The sequence below is a fragment of the Ammospiza nelsoni genome, chromosome 6, assembly GCF_027579445.1.
Source record: "Ammospiza nelsoni isolate bAmmNel1 chromosome 6, bAmmNel1.pri, whole genome shotgun sequence".
Classification (NCBI taxonomy): Eukaryota; Metazoa; Chordata; class Aves; order Passeriformes; family Passerellidae; genus Ammospiza; species Ammospiza nelsoni.
Window position 1 is genome coordinate 53,663,322 of NC_080638.1, and position 17,161 is coordinate 53,680,482.

At 37.1% G+C, this 17,161-nt stretch overlaps 1 protein-coding gene across 3 annotated transcripts in view; it reads left to right on the top strand.

Moving 5' to 3' along the window:
* Positions 1–17,161, top strand: part of PPP2R5C (protein phosphatase 2 regulatory subunit B'gamma) — a 71,461-nt gene that overhangs the window by 12,701 nt on the left and 41,599 nt on the right. For 2 of the 3 annotated variants that reach the window (XM_059474516.1, XM_059474517.1), the window contains exon 3: positions 4,277–4,436. In XM_059474516.1, coding sequence (XP_059330499.1) covers positions 4,277–4,436 — 160 coding nt within the window. Of the gene's footprint in view, positions 1–4,276; positions 4,437–16,358; positions 16,483–17,161 lie in introns of all 3 variants that reach the window. The other variant, XM_059474518.1, reaches the window with a different exon arrangement.

Below are 17,161 nucleotides of genomic sequence, written 5' to 3' on the forward strand. Positions count from 1 at the left end.
TGTGCTTTTTTCTCTGTGTACTTGTATTTCACAGGGAACCTTAATCATCTGTGAATTGGTACAGGGTTCACCTACCAGATTCCATAGGCCAGAGCTTTTTCTCAAGGTTTTGCTGTTGCCATTGTGGAATGGTGTGCACAGTGATATAAACTTGAATTCAGTGGTGATACTTATTAGAGGGCAGAAATGTGTATATTAGTCTTAGAGTGATCTGTGTAAAGAAACACCATATAGCCTGCTGCCCAGCACTGTTTCTTCAGGCAGAGCATCTCTACTGCCTTGTGCTTAGGAGATCTGATTTTGTCACTAGTAAGCCATCCAGTTTTTTAAGTATTTTAATGACAGATGCATCAAGATGATTTTACTGTCATTTTCAAATCCTCACCCTGCTCTTATATCTTAGAAAGCAGTATGCAAGCTTGCTGCATCATTATAGAATTGACTTCACTCTAGGCTTGGCTTGGTTTGGCTTTTGATTTTGTGGATCAGAAGGCTTTGTGTCCTTTGGTCTAATTCAGTTACTGTGCTTTGAAAGGTAAGGTCAGACAGAGTTCTTCTGGTTGCCCTTGTTTGTCGAGGTAGCTTGAATAGCATTTCTGGGAGACTGTCAGAAAGGGAAGATGGATTCTCCTGAAAGACTTCCTGATGTACACAGCATGCAGGGTGGATCCTCCTCCCAGCTCCCAGCATACCCTCTCTTGTGTCTTAGATAGTTGTCCAGAAGTAAAAGTTGCATTGTGGGATGCTTGATGATGATCAGTTTAACTTAAAAACTGGCTGTAACTGTAGATGTGCTTGCTCTACTCATGTCTTTCTTTCCCTGGTTGCAAACTTAGTGTTGTGTTCTTATCTTTACCTGCCTGTATAGTGTCAGAAGAGTGAAAGATCCAACTTTGCTCAAAAGAGTGATGTTAAGAAAAGGAATGTACCACGTCCTGCTTGGTGCAGGATTCAAGGGATGAAGGGATGCAAGGGCTCTCTGCCTTGGAACTGTTGTGACTGGCAAAAAACTTTCTCTCCTCCCCACCTTTCACTCTATTGAATTAATTTTAAGCTTAGTCATGGCCACTGAGGATCATCAGCTGTATATCTTCAGTTGTTAAAATCAGAATTTAAAAGTTGACATCACACTTAAGGTGATTGTCTTAATGTTCATTGAAGTATGTATCTAAAGCTCTAGCTTTTCAGAAATAAATTGATCGGAAAACCTGAGGGTTGTGTTTTAATCATGATTTGAAGAAACATTCTGTGTGACATTTTTCAGAGCAGTTTGTGCACATTTTTAGATGTTTATCAGAACTTTTAGAATTGAATGTGTCAGTCCATATAAACATTTGGGTAGGAGGGAGTTGTTGCCAGAACAAGGGCAAGAATAGGTATTGCTTCTTCTGGTCATAGAAAGAGAATTGATAAAAAGGTGTCTGTAGCCTGACTGTTCTGGTGTGAAATACACTGAACTGTTCACTGCTGTGGCAGTGTCCAGCACCTGCTCTTGGGAGCTGTGGTGTCTGTGGTAGTTTGGTTTGTTCCTGGGAGGAGGAAGCTGAGCTTGGCTCTTCCAGCTGAACTCAAAATCTCTGTACTCTCAAAGAAAGCGTGTTACCTTGAAATCTTTAGCGGATGAATACACAATTGTTAGTCTGAATTTGTTTGCCTTTTTTAAAGAGATGTGGTTGAAATTGCTGAGCTTTGTGGCTTCAGTTGACTTAACTCACTTTCTGGGTGCCCTTGTATCCAATGTTGCTGCAAGCTCTGGGGGACAAGCTCCCGGAGCTCTTCCCTGGTAGCACCATAGTGCCAGTTGCAGAGGTCATTGGGAACAGATGCATGGCACTGAAATCATGCTTTGAAATGATTCTGGCAGCTTTCTGGAGCATGACTGAAAAGCAGGGGTGGTCATGCTTGATGTGTAGGAAGGAGGAGGAAATCTGATGGATTAATGGTCCAGTGATTCAGGACTAGAATTACTCTGGAGTCATCGCTTCTAGATGGGAAGTTGCCATAGCAACAAAAAATGCTTTCTTTCAACAGTTCTAGTCAGAAATGTTACCCATCCTCTTAAATAACCACTTCTGGCTAATTTTAGAATTTTTCTGCAATTTAGAATTCTTGGTTCCCTGAGGTGTGTGCATGTGTGCAGACACATGACAGCACCTGTTAATTTGAAATGAGAATTTGTTTGGGAAATAGAAGAAACAGGAAAATGGATTTTCCTGTTCTAAGTAATGAAAAAATACAGGTGGCAGTGGAAAGTAGCCAGTTCAGAAAAACACCATTAGGCTCAAAAACAATATTGAAAGTACAGAATCCTGTGCAGTAAAAATGTTTATGATGCATCTTAATTAGCATTTATTGCTTAATATTCAGTAAGTTATTGCTTCCTAATTCTTAGTGCTGTTTTTCTTTTAGTTTAGTCTATTAATATTTTTGTTTGTAATGCTTTTGAAAATTTCAATTAATGGATAGAAATTACCTTGCAGATCACTTGTATTTCAGCATAAGCTTTTTCAAGCATTTAGTGTCTGAGATTGAAAAGTGAAATAGTCTGAAAAATGCAATGTAACAGGTATTACTTGTACATAAATTCTTTCAATTTGCTGATGTATTCCATTTTTACTGGAAAAAGTTCTAGAGTGCTTTTGGTAACTGTGACTTATAATATTCACTGTACTGTCTCCCTTTGTTTGTTCTATAAGGCTGTATAAGGGGTTTTGCTTTTATAATATTAAATTTGAAAAATGGTCATCTTATATGGATTGAAACCTAAATTTTGCTCTCAGTCATCCTTGATATATTAAGTGCTGTGTGTATAATATAATACAATTGTTAATCTATTCTTGAAGTATATATTCTTTCCCAGTCATACTACTAGAACAAAATTGGAATTAAATTACTTTGAGTTACCTTTTGGGTCTTGGAGAAGCAAAAGGTAGACATTTATGTATGGTAACATTTCCATGCATGCTGAATGTATACACTACAAAACTATGCAAATTGTTGATGGATAAGCTTTTCTGGAAATACTTTTTAGAACATTGGAAGAAAATTGGTTTCCCTTGGTTTAGCACTATCTCTATGAAAATGCCACAGATGTTATTCCATGCAGGACTAAAGCTGCTTTCATACCTATAACACTTAAGAAAATTCTAATTAAATCAAGTCAAACTGCCAATGTACCAGTGTTACAACTTGATTTCCATCATGAACCCCATTCCCATCTGATTTTTTTTCCTTATTGCTTATCTTGTGGGCACTTTCTGAGAAGAATGTGGTTTTCCTGAAAGGAAGAAGTGCCAAGGTATATTTTAAGATGTATGTGCTTCTAGTTTGCAAATTTGAGAAACTTCTAGAGCAAATTAAGGGCCTGCAAAATGAATTACAATATTGCAGCAAGAGGTCCTTGTCAGCTGTTCCTCTATTTTTAGCTTAGATCACTCCTGGATGTTTTATCATTCTAGTAATGAATGTCATGAAATTATTCATATTTTGAAAGTTAACTATTGCCTCCTTTAAACCTGCTTTTCCTCCTTCAAAAAAAAAAAAAAAAGGAATGAGAAAGGCAGCACCACAAGTTCTGACAGGCTTTTGTTAATGATGCATTTTATTCAGCTTGAGAGAGAGCAAGTGTAGTCAGTGGAATAACAACAAACCGAAAACCTGTAGAGGGAACCATTTTTCTGGATTTATGTTATAAACTTCATACAGAGGTACAGTGACAATCTAATAAGAATTATTACAGTAAGAGCAGCTTGCTTTGAGTAGGCAGTAAACCATGTTTTTGAAGCTGTTAGAGCTACTACAATAGTAAGACTCACTCCTTTAACTTTGTATCAAAGCCTGACTGCCCTGGCCAAGCTTAGGACTCTGTCAGCAAGGCACAGGATGAATAGGCAGAGAAAGGTTCACCTGCTGTAAACAGACAAATTTCTCTGGTCCCTGTGAAGATGAACTTAAATACCTAGGAGACCTGGACTTCTCACGTGGGGAGAGGTGAGAGTAGCTGAGGAACTACATTATTTGAAAATATCTTTTCACTTGTCTGGTAATTTCAAATAAATGGGCTACTGCATATATCAAGGTGATCTATTCCCATCTGTATGAGGGCTGTAGTACAGAAATAAATGCTGAAAAGATGAGCAGAATAGGTGGCAATACATTCAGAGGATGAAGGATACAATAGTTTCATTAAAAGCATATTCATTCTTCATTCATTGCTGTGAAGATTTTTATTTCTAAGTCCAGCTGTAATTAACTACTTTAATTTCTTTTTAAACAGGTGTCAAACAAAAAGTCAAATAGTGCTCCTCCCCCAGCACAACTATCTAAAATCAAAGTACCAGCACCACAGACTGTAGTGAAGAAGGAAAAGCGTCAGAGTTCTTCAAGGTTTAATGTTAGCAATAACAGGGAGCTTCAAAAACTGCCAGCTTTAAAAGGTATGTCTTTCCAAAGTGGAATTACTCTTGTGGGGAAGTTTGGGCATGAGATTGAGAAGCACCTCAGCTGTCATACTTCTAATATCTGGACAGCATACATAATACATCAAGTATGCACATCTGCAAACTGCACATACTTGCACTGGGTGGTTTTTTCTTTTGTTTGATCTCCACTTGAGGGCTTCCAGTATGTTGCCTTCTTGGCAATCAGTATAGGCAGTGTCTGTGTGACAGCATATTCACTCATCTCACATAAAAGCAGACTATTTGGGATCTTTTTGCATAATATTAGGCATCTGTCCTCAGAGCAGTGTGCTCAAACCTTGCTTCATTTGTGCTACAATTTCTCTTGATACTGTTAGAAGATCTGGTCTATCACTATGTATGGGTCTATTTTTCATGAGCATGGGTCAGGCAGAGTGGTGCCTTTTTAGTGCATATGAATTTTTCCTTTGTTGATTTTAAGGCTTGTTTTATCTCTTAGATTTATATTTACTTCCAACTGTGACAAAAAGATGATGATCATTGATGGGTCTTCTCTTACTAACCCAACTTTTATCATTTTTATTTGCTCTGAAGGCTTATGTAGAGGAAACAAAAAAAAAGGCAGTTTTGAAACAAAAAAAAGCAGTGTATACTGCTTTACAGTGTTCAAGAGTTCAAGATTGCCAGTGAAAGCCTAATAGATCACTGAAATGTTGAGTAGTACCGGTGTAGGCAATGTGAAATTATGGGAAAAATTATTATATTCTTTCCTTCATTCATCATTTTCTTAATACAATAAATTAGTGTTTCTTGAAAATGAACTCTGCTTCCCAGCCTGTCTGAATTAGACTACATTTCATTCAGATCAAATGAGATTGCAAGATTTTTCTCTTTACATAGATACTGTATTTACAAAAAGAATCTAAATTACTGTCCATCATATTAATTTTGCAGCCTATAGACAAGATGCTGTTTAATATATTTCAAGACTAAACTACTGCTTCATTGAAACTTCATTTCAATATATGAATTAAATTTTTAATAAGACTATTTAGCAGCACAGATTATGAATAATAAGTTCTGTCTTTTAAACTGACATAGAAGGTTCATGCACAAGCTGTGACAACCAGGGCATGAGTGACATAAGCAAAAGATACTAAATTAAAGTAGTGATTTTTATAAGAAGTTATGCATACAGAACCTCTTGTTCAAAGACTCAGACAAAAAGAATATAATTTGTTCCTTGGTCATATTTTAAATAGAGTGGTTCTAGCAGTGACTGGGACTGCAGCTCAGGGATACCAGAACTGAGCATGCAATTAGAAGCAGTATGGACAGAGAGCTGGAAATGGGGAAAATGAGTGCAGATGGGACAGGGGAAAACTAACTCATCCTGCAGTAGTGAAGTTTAAGATCTGTTTCTGCCTTGGCTCTGTTGCAGTTTAAACCACTAAGCCAGTGAAATGCAGAAGAATGTTGCTTGTAGTTGGAGGAGGGAGGAGTAAGAAAAAAAGAAAATTCTTATAAACTGTCTGAGGTATTTTCTCAGAGCATTCTAGCACTTTTTGACACAGTGTACCTATTTGTGAAGAAATGGTAGGAGTATTGTGCATTGTAATTGCCTTGAGTCTGCAATCACTCACTCCCCCATGCTCAGGTGAAAGGAATGAAAAGATCTTGAGCTTCTCCCTGGTGCTGTGTGTGTCCCCAGGTTGTCAAGGGCCAGACTTTGTTATGGAGCACTGGTGCAGTTGTTGATCCACTGAGGGGTAGTAATTGCCACCTTTCACTAGATAAGGCAGTAATAGCTCTGTTACCAAGCTGTACCAATCTCCTGGCTCACACCAGATGTCTGCATAATGGCTGTGCTCCCTGCATGTGCTTACTCCTGATGTAATTCCAGCCTGCTGGCGTTGCTGAGGATACTGTTGGCCAGTCACACTGTTCCTCTAAAAGATACAGAGATACTTGACTTAATGTGCATTTAGTGGGTCAAGTGAATCTGGGAAACTTTCATTTTGGATATCTTTGTGTGTTGTTTAATGTCTCTGTCTGGTCAGGAGTTAAATTGGACTGGCAGGCTATAATTTAAAGGACTGAAATGATTAAGACAGGTTTGACTTCTGTGAAGTGCTGGGAAGAACATAGTGTTCCTTCAGGTTAGCTGCACTTAACCAGCTTTCAAACTCCTGTTACTCATAACAGGTGGCGGCATTTCTATGGCTACAGTGCCTGGGGAACCTTTCTTTTGTCTGTAGTAGAGCAAGAGGTGTGTATTTTCTTACAAGAGTTTCAGGGACTACTGTGTGGTGTGATGTACTTTACATGAGACTGTATCTTAAGCACAAAATATAGAATGGGGTTGTCTTTGCATACTTTAAAGTCCATATGAGATATGTGGAAGCTTGTAACTGGTAAGATCTAAATGACCTGTGGTATTGGTGAAGTAACCACCTTTCTTCTGTGCCACAGATCTGGAGATGAGGTCAGCAAATCACTTGACATAGTGGGAGGGAAAGGAGGAGCTGCCAAGGTGGCTTTTCATCAAGATTTCTTATTTAAGAAATAGCTTTTTGATCTTCAGGCATGCTGCAAACTTTCTCTTGGGTGTTATACCAAAGTGCTGATGATAAGCTTCTGGAAATTCCAGCATATGTGCCCTGGTGACTGGTATTAGTGTGATATGATTTGTGTTCATTGGAGCAACTTAAGACTTATGTTATGCACCCTCAGATTATCCAGGAAATGGAGGAGCAGGATAGCTCAGATAATGCACAAAGAAAGGGAAATAGATTATGAATTAAGGGATTTTAAGAAGAGAGCTGAATGTAGAAAAGAGAAGTCTCTGATGTAATTGGTTTGTGGAACATCAAGATCCACATATGAGCAAAGCTGCAAACTAGTTATGCTCCCTGCAGCACAGTGCAGTGCAACCTGATTTAGTTGGGTAGAACAGGTAGCTCATCTGCCCACAGACAACCTAAAGTATCTCTGGAGAAGTGCTTTCAGAACAGTGCCACACATCTTGAAAAGATCTTACCTATTTTCACCAAAAAAAAATATCTGTGCCATTAAATTTGTGCTTTGTTGATTTCTGCTTATCCAGTTCTATTTGTTTGCTAACATTGGTAGTACAGGTACTTAAGTTACAGAAAATTGATTATTGTTTTAAATTGTTAATTGAGAAAAAAATTACACTGGACCTAAAGATGTGTTTTGTTTTATTTTATTGTGTTTTGAAAGCTTGCAGACTAATGCTTTGTTTATATCAAATATAAATGGCAAAGGGTGCTTCAGCCTTCAGAAACATACCAGTTTCTTAATTTTTAGTTTCCTAAGAAAGCAAATAGTAATTTAGGATATGTTAAAATCAGTATATTAAATATAAAATATTAGAATTACATAAATAGTTAAAATTGTTTAAAACTTTACAAATGTGTTCTCTGGGAAATAAACAGTGTAAGTGTTCAATATTATTATGTAAATATATTTTAAAAGTAGCATATCCAAGGTTGTGCACACTTGAGCACTGACACAGTGAAGAGAGTTTGTGTTTTTTGCATGCTCACTTCAGGTTTATGAATTCATTTTTACATTTCTGGTAATTTTTTCATAGTAAGTGAGATTTCTAACTGTGCAAACAGGTTGAATGTATTTGTAAGTTATTTTCCATGAATGTGCTAATTTTAGTAAACAGTAAATGTAGTAAACTGTAAAATAGAGAAATTACTGTACAAAGTGTTAAGATTTTTAAGGATACAGTCTGAATCATGACAATATGTAAGAAAATGTCACAATGAGAATTTAAAAATATAATGCTAAAACACCCTAAATAGGATAAAATGTTTCATGTACTGTCAAATACAGTTGTGTCACAAATCCGACTTTAACCTTCCAGTAATACTCATTAAAAGCAATGTTCCCTGTCAGTTCTAGAATAACAAATTTGAAAAAATAAGTCAGTACTACTTAATATTCCGAAGCGTTGCAAACTTTCCCAATGAACATATGTTAGTCATGCATATGTAAATTTGGGCATGATTCAAAAATATGCTTTTTTGGTAGCAATTTCATATATACTTTTTTAAAGCTGGGTAAAATCCTTTCACAGCCATATAAAGGCCTCTTGGGATGCAGTGTCATGATTCAGTTTGTGCATTTGGGATCGAAAGTTTTTGTTGGTTTTGTTTGGGAGGTTCTTTCAGAAAAAAGTGAACATTGTTAGATACAACAGAGATTGGACATCAGCTTTTATTTTCAAATACAGTTCTCAATTTATTTTAAAAGTTACTATTTGCCTCTTGGAGTTGGACTTGTGATCTCAAACATGTGGATACAATATTCTTATAAATGTTTTTATGAAGGTAGGAAGAAATAAGCTACATTGACAGCTGAGGAATGTGTAGTGACTTTTAGTGCTGAGAAGTATAGAATTGGTTTTTTAATGTAGAATATCTGCATGTGATAGGATTAAACAGATTCTGGTATTTGTTGTTTAAGATCTTACCACACATTTTGATCAGTCCTGGTTTTGATCTTCTGATGATGTCAGTTTCTGCTTTAGCATGGTTTCAACATCAGAAGTACTATTAGTCATATCTATTTGAAAAACCCAAAAACAATGCAAAAAAAACCTACTCAATAAAAGTGGGGGGGTGGAAAAGAAAGGAACATGACAGGTCATTTTTCTGAGCACATTTCATGCAGAGAGCATGGTTCTTGTTTTTCTTCAAGCAGAGACTTCAGAGCTCTGCCAAATTCTGACTCTGTTCTGTGTAAAAGAACATCAGGGTGGTGTCTCAACTTGTCTCCTGTGATACAGGACTCTGATAGGGAGGCAAGCATTATTAAAGCTTTCCTAATGTTTTTAAGTTGTAAATGGCTGTGTAGGAGATAGCTCTGTTTTCATCATCTGTAAAATATTAAAGTCTCATGAATCAAAGTTGCAGAAGAGGTGATTTCAGTTTGAGTCTGATACCTAAAAAAACAATTGTACCAAATTTTGATTGATAAAACTGTTGAAACCATGAGGAAGGAAGAAAAAGTGAGAATTGCTCAAGAAGTCAGAAATGTAAAATTATTGTGTTTTTCTCAAGCACAGAGTACCAATAAGTAAGCAAAGCTGATATCAAGTAAATGAGAAAGCAAGTCAAGTTTTGTTCTCGGTACTGCAGAGAAATTCAACCATATATGTTGATAGTTTCTACAAACTCTTATTGGAATACATTTAAACTTAAGCAGAGTCTGTTACCTGTTCATTTAAAACTAGCTTCTGTTTTCATGATACAAAAGAGACTGACTGGATGTGTGCCATATAATAGAATTTGTGAGAATCATGGCACTAATGGGCTGCTTTGGGGTTTTGAGGAGCAATTTTCATATAAGCTGCTGAAACTGGAGATCTCAAGGCTTAAGATCACTTTCATTGCAGAAACCTACTCCTGCCACTTGTAATTTATTAGAGGACAAATATGCAGTACTTTGGCCTTTCCAGTTTAATTGTACTTCTTATGTGCATGCATGGCAATTCAGGAATTGTGTCCAGCTGCAAGGTGGTAGCATTCCTGTTTAGATAAAAGTATTTTATGCAAAGTAAGATGGTAGATTAAACAAGATAATGCTGCTATAAAATATAATTTACCCTAATACATAATTCATTTAAAAGGCAAGACACTGAGGCAAAACAAATTAATTCTCATGGAAAATATCAATGAATGCAGTTTTGTGAAACAGATCATTCTCCTCTCCTTCATATGTGAACTATAGTGGAATAACTGAGTGTGCTAAATGCTATCCTTCTGGTCCTGACTGTGTTTGTGCTTTTATAGGTTTTTTTGGCAGCCCATTGTTGTATTTAATATACTGAAACAAACAAAAAGTCCATAATGGAAAATACTGCAGAAGCTTGTTCTTTCCTGTATGAGTATGGCTGAATGTGTGTATTGTCAGTGGATGTATGTATTGTATCATGTGAAGGAACTGGGGGGGCTCTTTGTCCTGTACTTTAGCAACTTTGTCCTTGAACTTTGACTTTAAAAGCATTATCAGTACTGCCTAAACACTTTCCTGTACTGATTTTTCTTGTAGATGTTTAAAATAATCATTAAAATGTCTGTGGTTAGCATATACATTTCTTAAACCACAAGCTGACAATCGTTTGGTGTTCATACAGGAACATACGATCTATCAGTGGTTATAAAGTAATTAATATTTAAATATTTAGAAATTATCCTGTCTGAATTGCTATGTAGCATTTTAAAGATTAAGAAATGTGATACCTAATAAATGAAGAACTACCAAAAAAAGAAGGTTGTAGAGGAAAAATACTTTGCTTGAGTGTGTGAATTCTTTTCCTTCAGCTAGTTTTACATGAAATCATAGGCTTGGATTAATGAGCCATTTTTCATTTCAACTGCCCTATCAAACACCTACTCATTAGTCAGCAGCTGAAAGTGTTAGAAGAATGCACTACATCTGTCACTGGCAGCATTTCCTACTCAACTTGTTTCCACTGAAGTTTAGATAGAATCCATAAAAATAGGATTTAAAATGTGGTATTGTCTTATTTTCTAGATTCTAACCTGTATCTGAATTCAATTTAGATCTCTCTTAAAATGCCTTTTATTATGCTCTCATTCACAAAAGGAACATTTTGTTCCATTGCATAGATCCTCATTATACTCAGACCTTCACATTTTTGCTGCTGCACTGAACTTCCTTCTTCTTAAGACCTCTAGAGATCAAACATTGAATTTTTACACATGAATATCAATCAGGGTTGTTGGTTAACTAGCCTGGTCTCAAATTTTTACTCTTTAAATGTTATTTTTACACTTTATTTCTTAAAAGTGATAGGTGTGACCTATGTAATAAGGCCACAGTGAGTTTGGTGTTGTTTTGGTGGATTTTGCACAGGGCTTGATTAAAGTAGTGTGCCAGTATTTGAAATGAGCTTCTGCTATCTACCCTAGGAATTACTTTTTTGTACCAATGCTATTTTAAAAACAGGTTTCTTTTAAGGTAATGGTCTTATACAGCTTTCTAAACTCAACCAGTATCTACTGGTTTTTCTTCCTGTCCCCACTCACAAAAATTCTTGAGTATACAAGATTGATTGAAGGAAAACTTGGCACTGTTGAACCTGTGTGCTACAGTGACTGTGCAAATATGAGGAAATCCAGATAGAGACAGGAAATCCAGTCAGAGACATTTACCAATTCCTCTTTAACCAAATTTTACTGTACTAGAAGGAGTGAATACTATAAATTTTTCAATGAGGAATTGTCTTTTGCCGTGCTTGAGTTATGGAAATTTTTTAAGGAAGCTGCAGGACAGTTCATATCCCTTTCATTTATCCAGGTAAGTATTTTTTCTTATCTCTGTATTTCTTTTGATAGCTAAGTATTAACATGGTGTTTACTGCCTCTGTTTCCCTGAAGAATTTCCTCTTGGCTGTCCTTGGATTTAGTCAGAACCTAGAAGGAGAAGCCCATATCCTTCTTATTGCTGCAGGTTCTCCTCCAGAAGTGTAGTGTCCAGTACCTTTCCTTCTCTAAAACAAAGTTACTGTCTTTGAGTAAGTCACTGTTCAGGGTTGTGATGAGACCCCCATTTTCTTATAGCCTGACATCATTTATGAGAACATTAAGTTTAGTGTAGGTTATGATTGGAGGGGGGGGGGGGAAGTAAATTATATCGCTTGTACCAGAAAAAGCAAGTCATGTTTATTCCTGTGCTTTTTTTGGGTCTGGTGGGCCAGATAATGGAATCAACATGGCTCAAACTCACCCTTTTCTCATTTTAACTGTGCTCAGTTTCCTAATCTGGTTCAGCCATGCAGCTGCAGAACCCTTGTACAGCAATTTCAGACACTTGGGCACCTGAGCCTCAGAAGAGAGGGGATTGCAGCAATAGCTCCTGTAGGTTTAGCTCAGCCTAGACTGCCATGGAACACAGTCTAGGTTAGCAGAAAACTAACCTGACAATAAAGTGGCTTTCTGTTGGTTTAGGGAACTACACCAGCTCAGCTGTGGGTCTGATGAGAGCAAAATATTTTCAAATGTAAAGCAGAAAGGAGTGCAGGAAGGGGCCCCGCAACAAGGCTGGCTTAGGTTGATGAGGAATAGCAATTTCAGCAATTGTGTCTTTAGTAACCTTAGAGCTCAGACTCAATATCTTCCCTTCCTCTCTCAATCAAAAAATGAAAACTCATACAGTCTGAGAGGTAACCAAGCCAAGTGTCTTCATATAAGTAGAAGTTTGTGCAATTTTAATTATATTATGTTGTTGTTCCTGCCATTAATTCAGTTAGAGTAGTAGGTGGTGTAAAATGGAAATAAAGGCAACCTTTGGGCACGTGAATTTGCTATATGTGTTGTGGGCTGATGAGAAGCAGGGTGAGTGGTTGTTTTTAAAATCAATAACCCAAATGGAGTGTTTGTTTTTGAAAAAGTGGCACATAGCCTCCAAGTGTAAAGAGTATTCATTAGCTATAATGCTGGATCCTAACTAAAGGATCTGCTTGTAAGACCCCTTCCAACCAGTTATATCCTGAGAACTTTATAGGATTTTTCCTTCATTCCCATCATTGGAAAGTTGGAAGTGATGAGTAGGGTTCAGAGGAAACCTGTAATAGCTACAGTCTTGCTACATTGTCAATATGGTTTTTTGTTCATTTAATTCTAAAAATCAATAGCTGAAGTTAATACTGTTTTTCATTTTCTTACAACAGAAATGTCTTCATAAATTTGTTAAAGTAAGCTCTTCTTCCTCCCATTGATCTTCATTAGCTCTGCTCCACTTGCATTAATATTCTTTCTCTTCCATTAGGAAGTCAATTCCTAACTCAATTTTCTTTGCAATTTTTTTCCCAAATGAAGTTGCTCATAATAATTCAACTTAAATAAATATTTTCCTTTGGTGGCAAATCAAATATTTTAAAACTGAAACAAAGGGAGTGTATAAAAACCTCCTGAGCAGAATGTACTCTCAATCTGTACAATGGTGAGAAAACTGCAGATGTTGTTAACCAGCAAAAGGTCTAATGAAGACCAAAGTACTTCAGCTTCACTAGTGTCCTGTCAGAATTACACCAGAAACACACTGTTTTATGGGTATTTTAACCCGTTTCTGTGTGGTTTTTAAAGTACTGGACTCAGACCTAACAGAGTCCAGAAAAAAAGAAGGAATGAGAACATTTTTGCAAAAGAAAACTTCCTGAATGTGACTGAGTCCTATCTGCCAATAGTATTGCTAGTTCTGTGAATGTCACATTTACTCTCTAATGAAGAATTTTCTAGGGGGCTTGACTCTTAAACCACTACCTAAAATTTGCTAATGAACCTCCAACAATAAAAGTCCTGCTTATGTATAAATTAGGAAATGGCACTGTAACTAATGTTCCCTTTTTGCTCTGTTGTGAAATTGTGTCCATGGCCACAGGGACAGCCTTCCTGGCCATTTAATCTTTGCAAGCAGTTCCAGAGAGACAGAGGCAGCAGCTGCCCATTAAAGCAGACATGAGTAGAGAGGAGTGATAGAGCAGCTGTTCTTAAATATATAGTTACCAGATAAACTGGAATTTTTAACCTTATTTTTGCCACTTTGTACTGTGGTTTATTACTATAAAATAATCTAATTCTGCTTCAATATCAGGAAAAGAAACAGAATTTGCTACAAGATCCTGCATGTGAAAATACTTCAGAAAATACCCAAGTTGTTTTGTTTTTTCCTTCATCCATCAAAATCTTGTAGAAAACCCTGTTAGAGGTCAGTCTAGGTTTTAATCTAGTTTTTTAAAAGGCATATGTCTATGGTAGTTTTTTATTTTGAAAGGCTAAAACTCACATTGAACTTGTTGACTTCAAAGGTCTGTTCCAACCTTGATGATCCTATGATTCTAAGGTATACTCAAGAGATATATAGATAAAAAACATGACATTTTTGAGGATACACCTTCCCTGGTTTTGCCTACATTGTAAGGACAAAGGATTTGAATCTTTGTAGTCTCAGAGAAGAGGTCTAAAAAGTTCATGTGGCTTGTTTTGATGTTGTCAAAAGCAGGATGAACTACATTTATGTCACACATTATGTTTGGTCATTTTTTAAATTACTAGAAACTTGGCAGGTTTTTTGTTTTTTGTTTTTTAAGTGTGCTTATTGTGAGAGGATTTAATTTCTAACCTAATCTTCTTTGAGGTAGAATGCATTTACTGTTTGTAGTGAATGTAGAAAGATTAATTCCTTCCACCTCCATAATTATTCTTTAAAATACTTGGATATTCTCAGTCAAGTCCATTTTATTTAAAAACAAACCAACAAACAAACAACCTACACACCACATCAAACAGGAGCTTTATTTTTTTAACTAAGTAATATTTTAAAGATTTGTTGTCTTTAGTCTTTCTCATCAGGTTTACATCCAGAATGTACTACTTCAAATTGGGCCTTGTCAGCAATCATTAAATCCAATTGATTTCTTTGTGTGTCTTATGGATGATATTCTTCTTTTTTATATCCCAGTTAGTCTTTTCCCTTCACCAATTGAATAATATTCAGTACAGCTCTAACTCACCTTTGACAGTACGTTATTGTAGTGTGATGTAATTTTTCTAACCAGGTACACATATGCCCTATAATTTGTTTTTATATCAATTTTTCATCAGCAAGTTACTTAATCAAAAAGTGTCCTCTGATGTGCACCCTTTTTTTTCTTTCTTGAGCATATAAATTTTTCTTCTTGAGATATAAATTAAGACAGTGTCATAGATTCAGTAATCTGCATACTCATTTGCACTAGTATGTGACATACAATATTTGGGCAGAAGGACAGATCTGGAGACAGCACAAGTAACAGTGCCAGTTTCTCTGAACATCACTCCCAGCAGACAAAATGGTCCTTCAAATAGCTCATTGTAAAAATAAATGTGCAAGTCTCATATGACCAAAAAAAAGGCTTCTCACAGTTTTGTTGTAAGTACCTTAAATAATCAAACTAACAAGTTCAGAAATTGTTATGCTATGCCTTTTTTATTGTACTTCTGAGATTATGCAGGAAAACTGCTTCCATGTGCTTATATATTGCTTCTTAGTAATTTTCTTTACTTTTCATTAATAGTTTTAAAAGTTATTTATAATTACTGATCTTTTTAGAAAGGAAAACCAGTATTGTGCAATATCCAAATTTAGAAACATTAACATAAACTGAAGGCAGATCCATTTCTAGATTGATAGAAGTATCCAGGTCCATTTCTAGATTAAAAGACATATTCAGCATGAAACATGAGGTTTTCATCTGCTTGTCATATATATGCATTTTTATTTGTTATGTACATACTAGTAACCAGTGGTGAAACAGTGCAAGGAATGTTTATGCGGTTTTATATTTCTAAATCAACAGTAATAATCTAAGGACCTGTATCTTACTGTAAACCAACTACCTTTTGTTATGGCCCTTGAAAGCTGAAGTTGTAGATGTTACCCTCAGTGCTGTGTTTTTCCACGGTTAAATTAAACATTGGTTTGATAATCCTGAGAAACCGTACTGAAGGAAAGGCAAAGGAATGAGGAAAAATAAAACTGCATGCGCTCTTTCTAGCAGGTGCTACTGAATATTATCGAGGGGGCGGGGGTACAACAGCAGCAATGAGATCATCCTGGCAATAATAAAAAACCCGAACCCAACGCGGCAGGGCCGTCATCTCCGCAGCCGCTCCGCCCCTGCCGCGGGCGGCGCGGGGCCGTGGCGGGCGCGGGGGGAGCCCCGCACCGGCCGCGCTCATTCGCGGCCTCCTCGGTGTCATTTGAAGTTGCAGCCGTCGGCCAATGGGGCTCCTCCCGCCCGCTGACATCACTCCCCAGCCAGTTCCCTCCAGCTGCAGAGCGCTTCAGTTTCTGTCTTTTTTTAAACTAAAATGGAGGCTGGTTTCTTGCCTTAAGGAATACAGTGCCGTGCCTGCTGGAGCCTAGATGTTGACATGTAACAGAGCTGGCAGCAGGATGGTGGTTGACGCAGCCAATTCCAATGGGCCGTTCCAGCCCGTGGCCCTTTTGCATATTAGAGGTGAGTTATTGTGCGTGCGAGAGTGAATCGCGACCCTCTGACGAGCGAATAAATGGCTATTGTGGAGCTCGGAGAAGGGGAGCAGGAAGTCCTTTGTAGCTCAGTCCCTCTCGGTTTGGTACAGCCGCGGTAAAACCGGCGGAGAGCAAAACCCATTTTCTGTTAAATGTGTTCGGGGAAGGTTTAAGAATTCATGGTGGCATTGCATACATAGTTAAAAGCAGGTTTTACAGCTTTCTGCCGTAACTCTCCCATCCCCCTTCCAAGCTGTGCTGATGTCAAAGGATGTGAAGTCACTACCCCAGAAAGGTACTGAGGGGGGCAGGGAAGAGCCGAGTTATCCCTATAGCGTTTCTAGAGAATAAGGGCAAACCTTTGGTGTGCTTCAAAGCCTTTTTTTGTTTGAATTGTTTGGATAGAGCTGCCTTAATGTGCACTGCAGCTTGTGAAAGAATTGGAAGTGTCAGAGAAGGAGGGGGGAAAGAGATGTGACACTTACTATGAAAATATCCTTTATGTATTTAGAAGGCATTTCCTAGAAGAGATGTGGTTTGGCTTTAACAAGCAAGCTCTTGTGTGCCTGCCGTGTTGTGCAGTTCTGAATGTTCAGTTCTTCACAGAATGTGTTCTTTTGGGTGTATAGAACTAGGTATTGCAAATTACATTTTCTATAATTTGA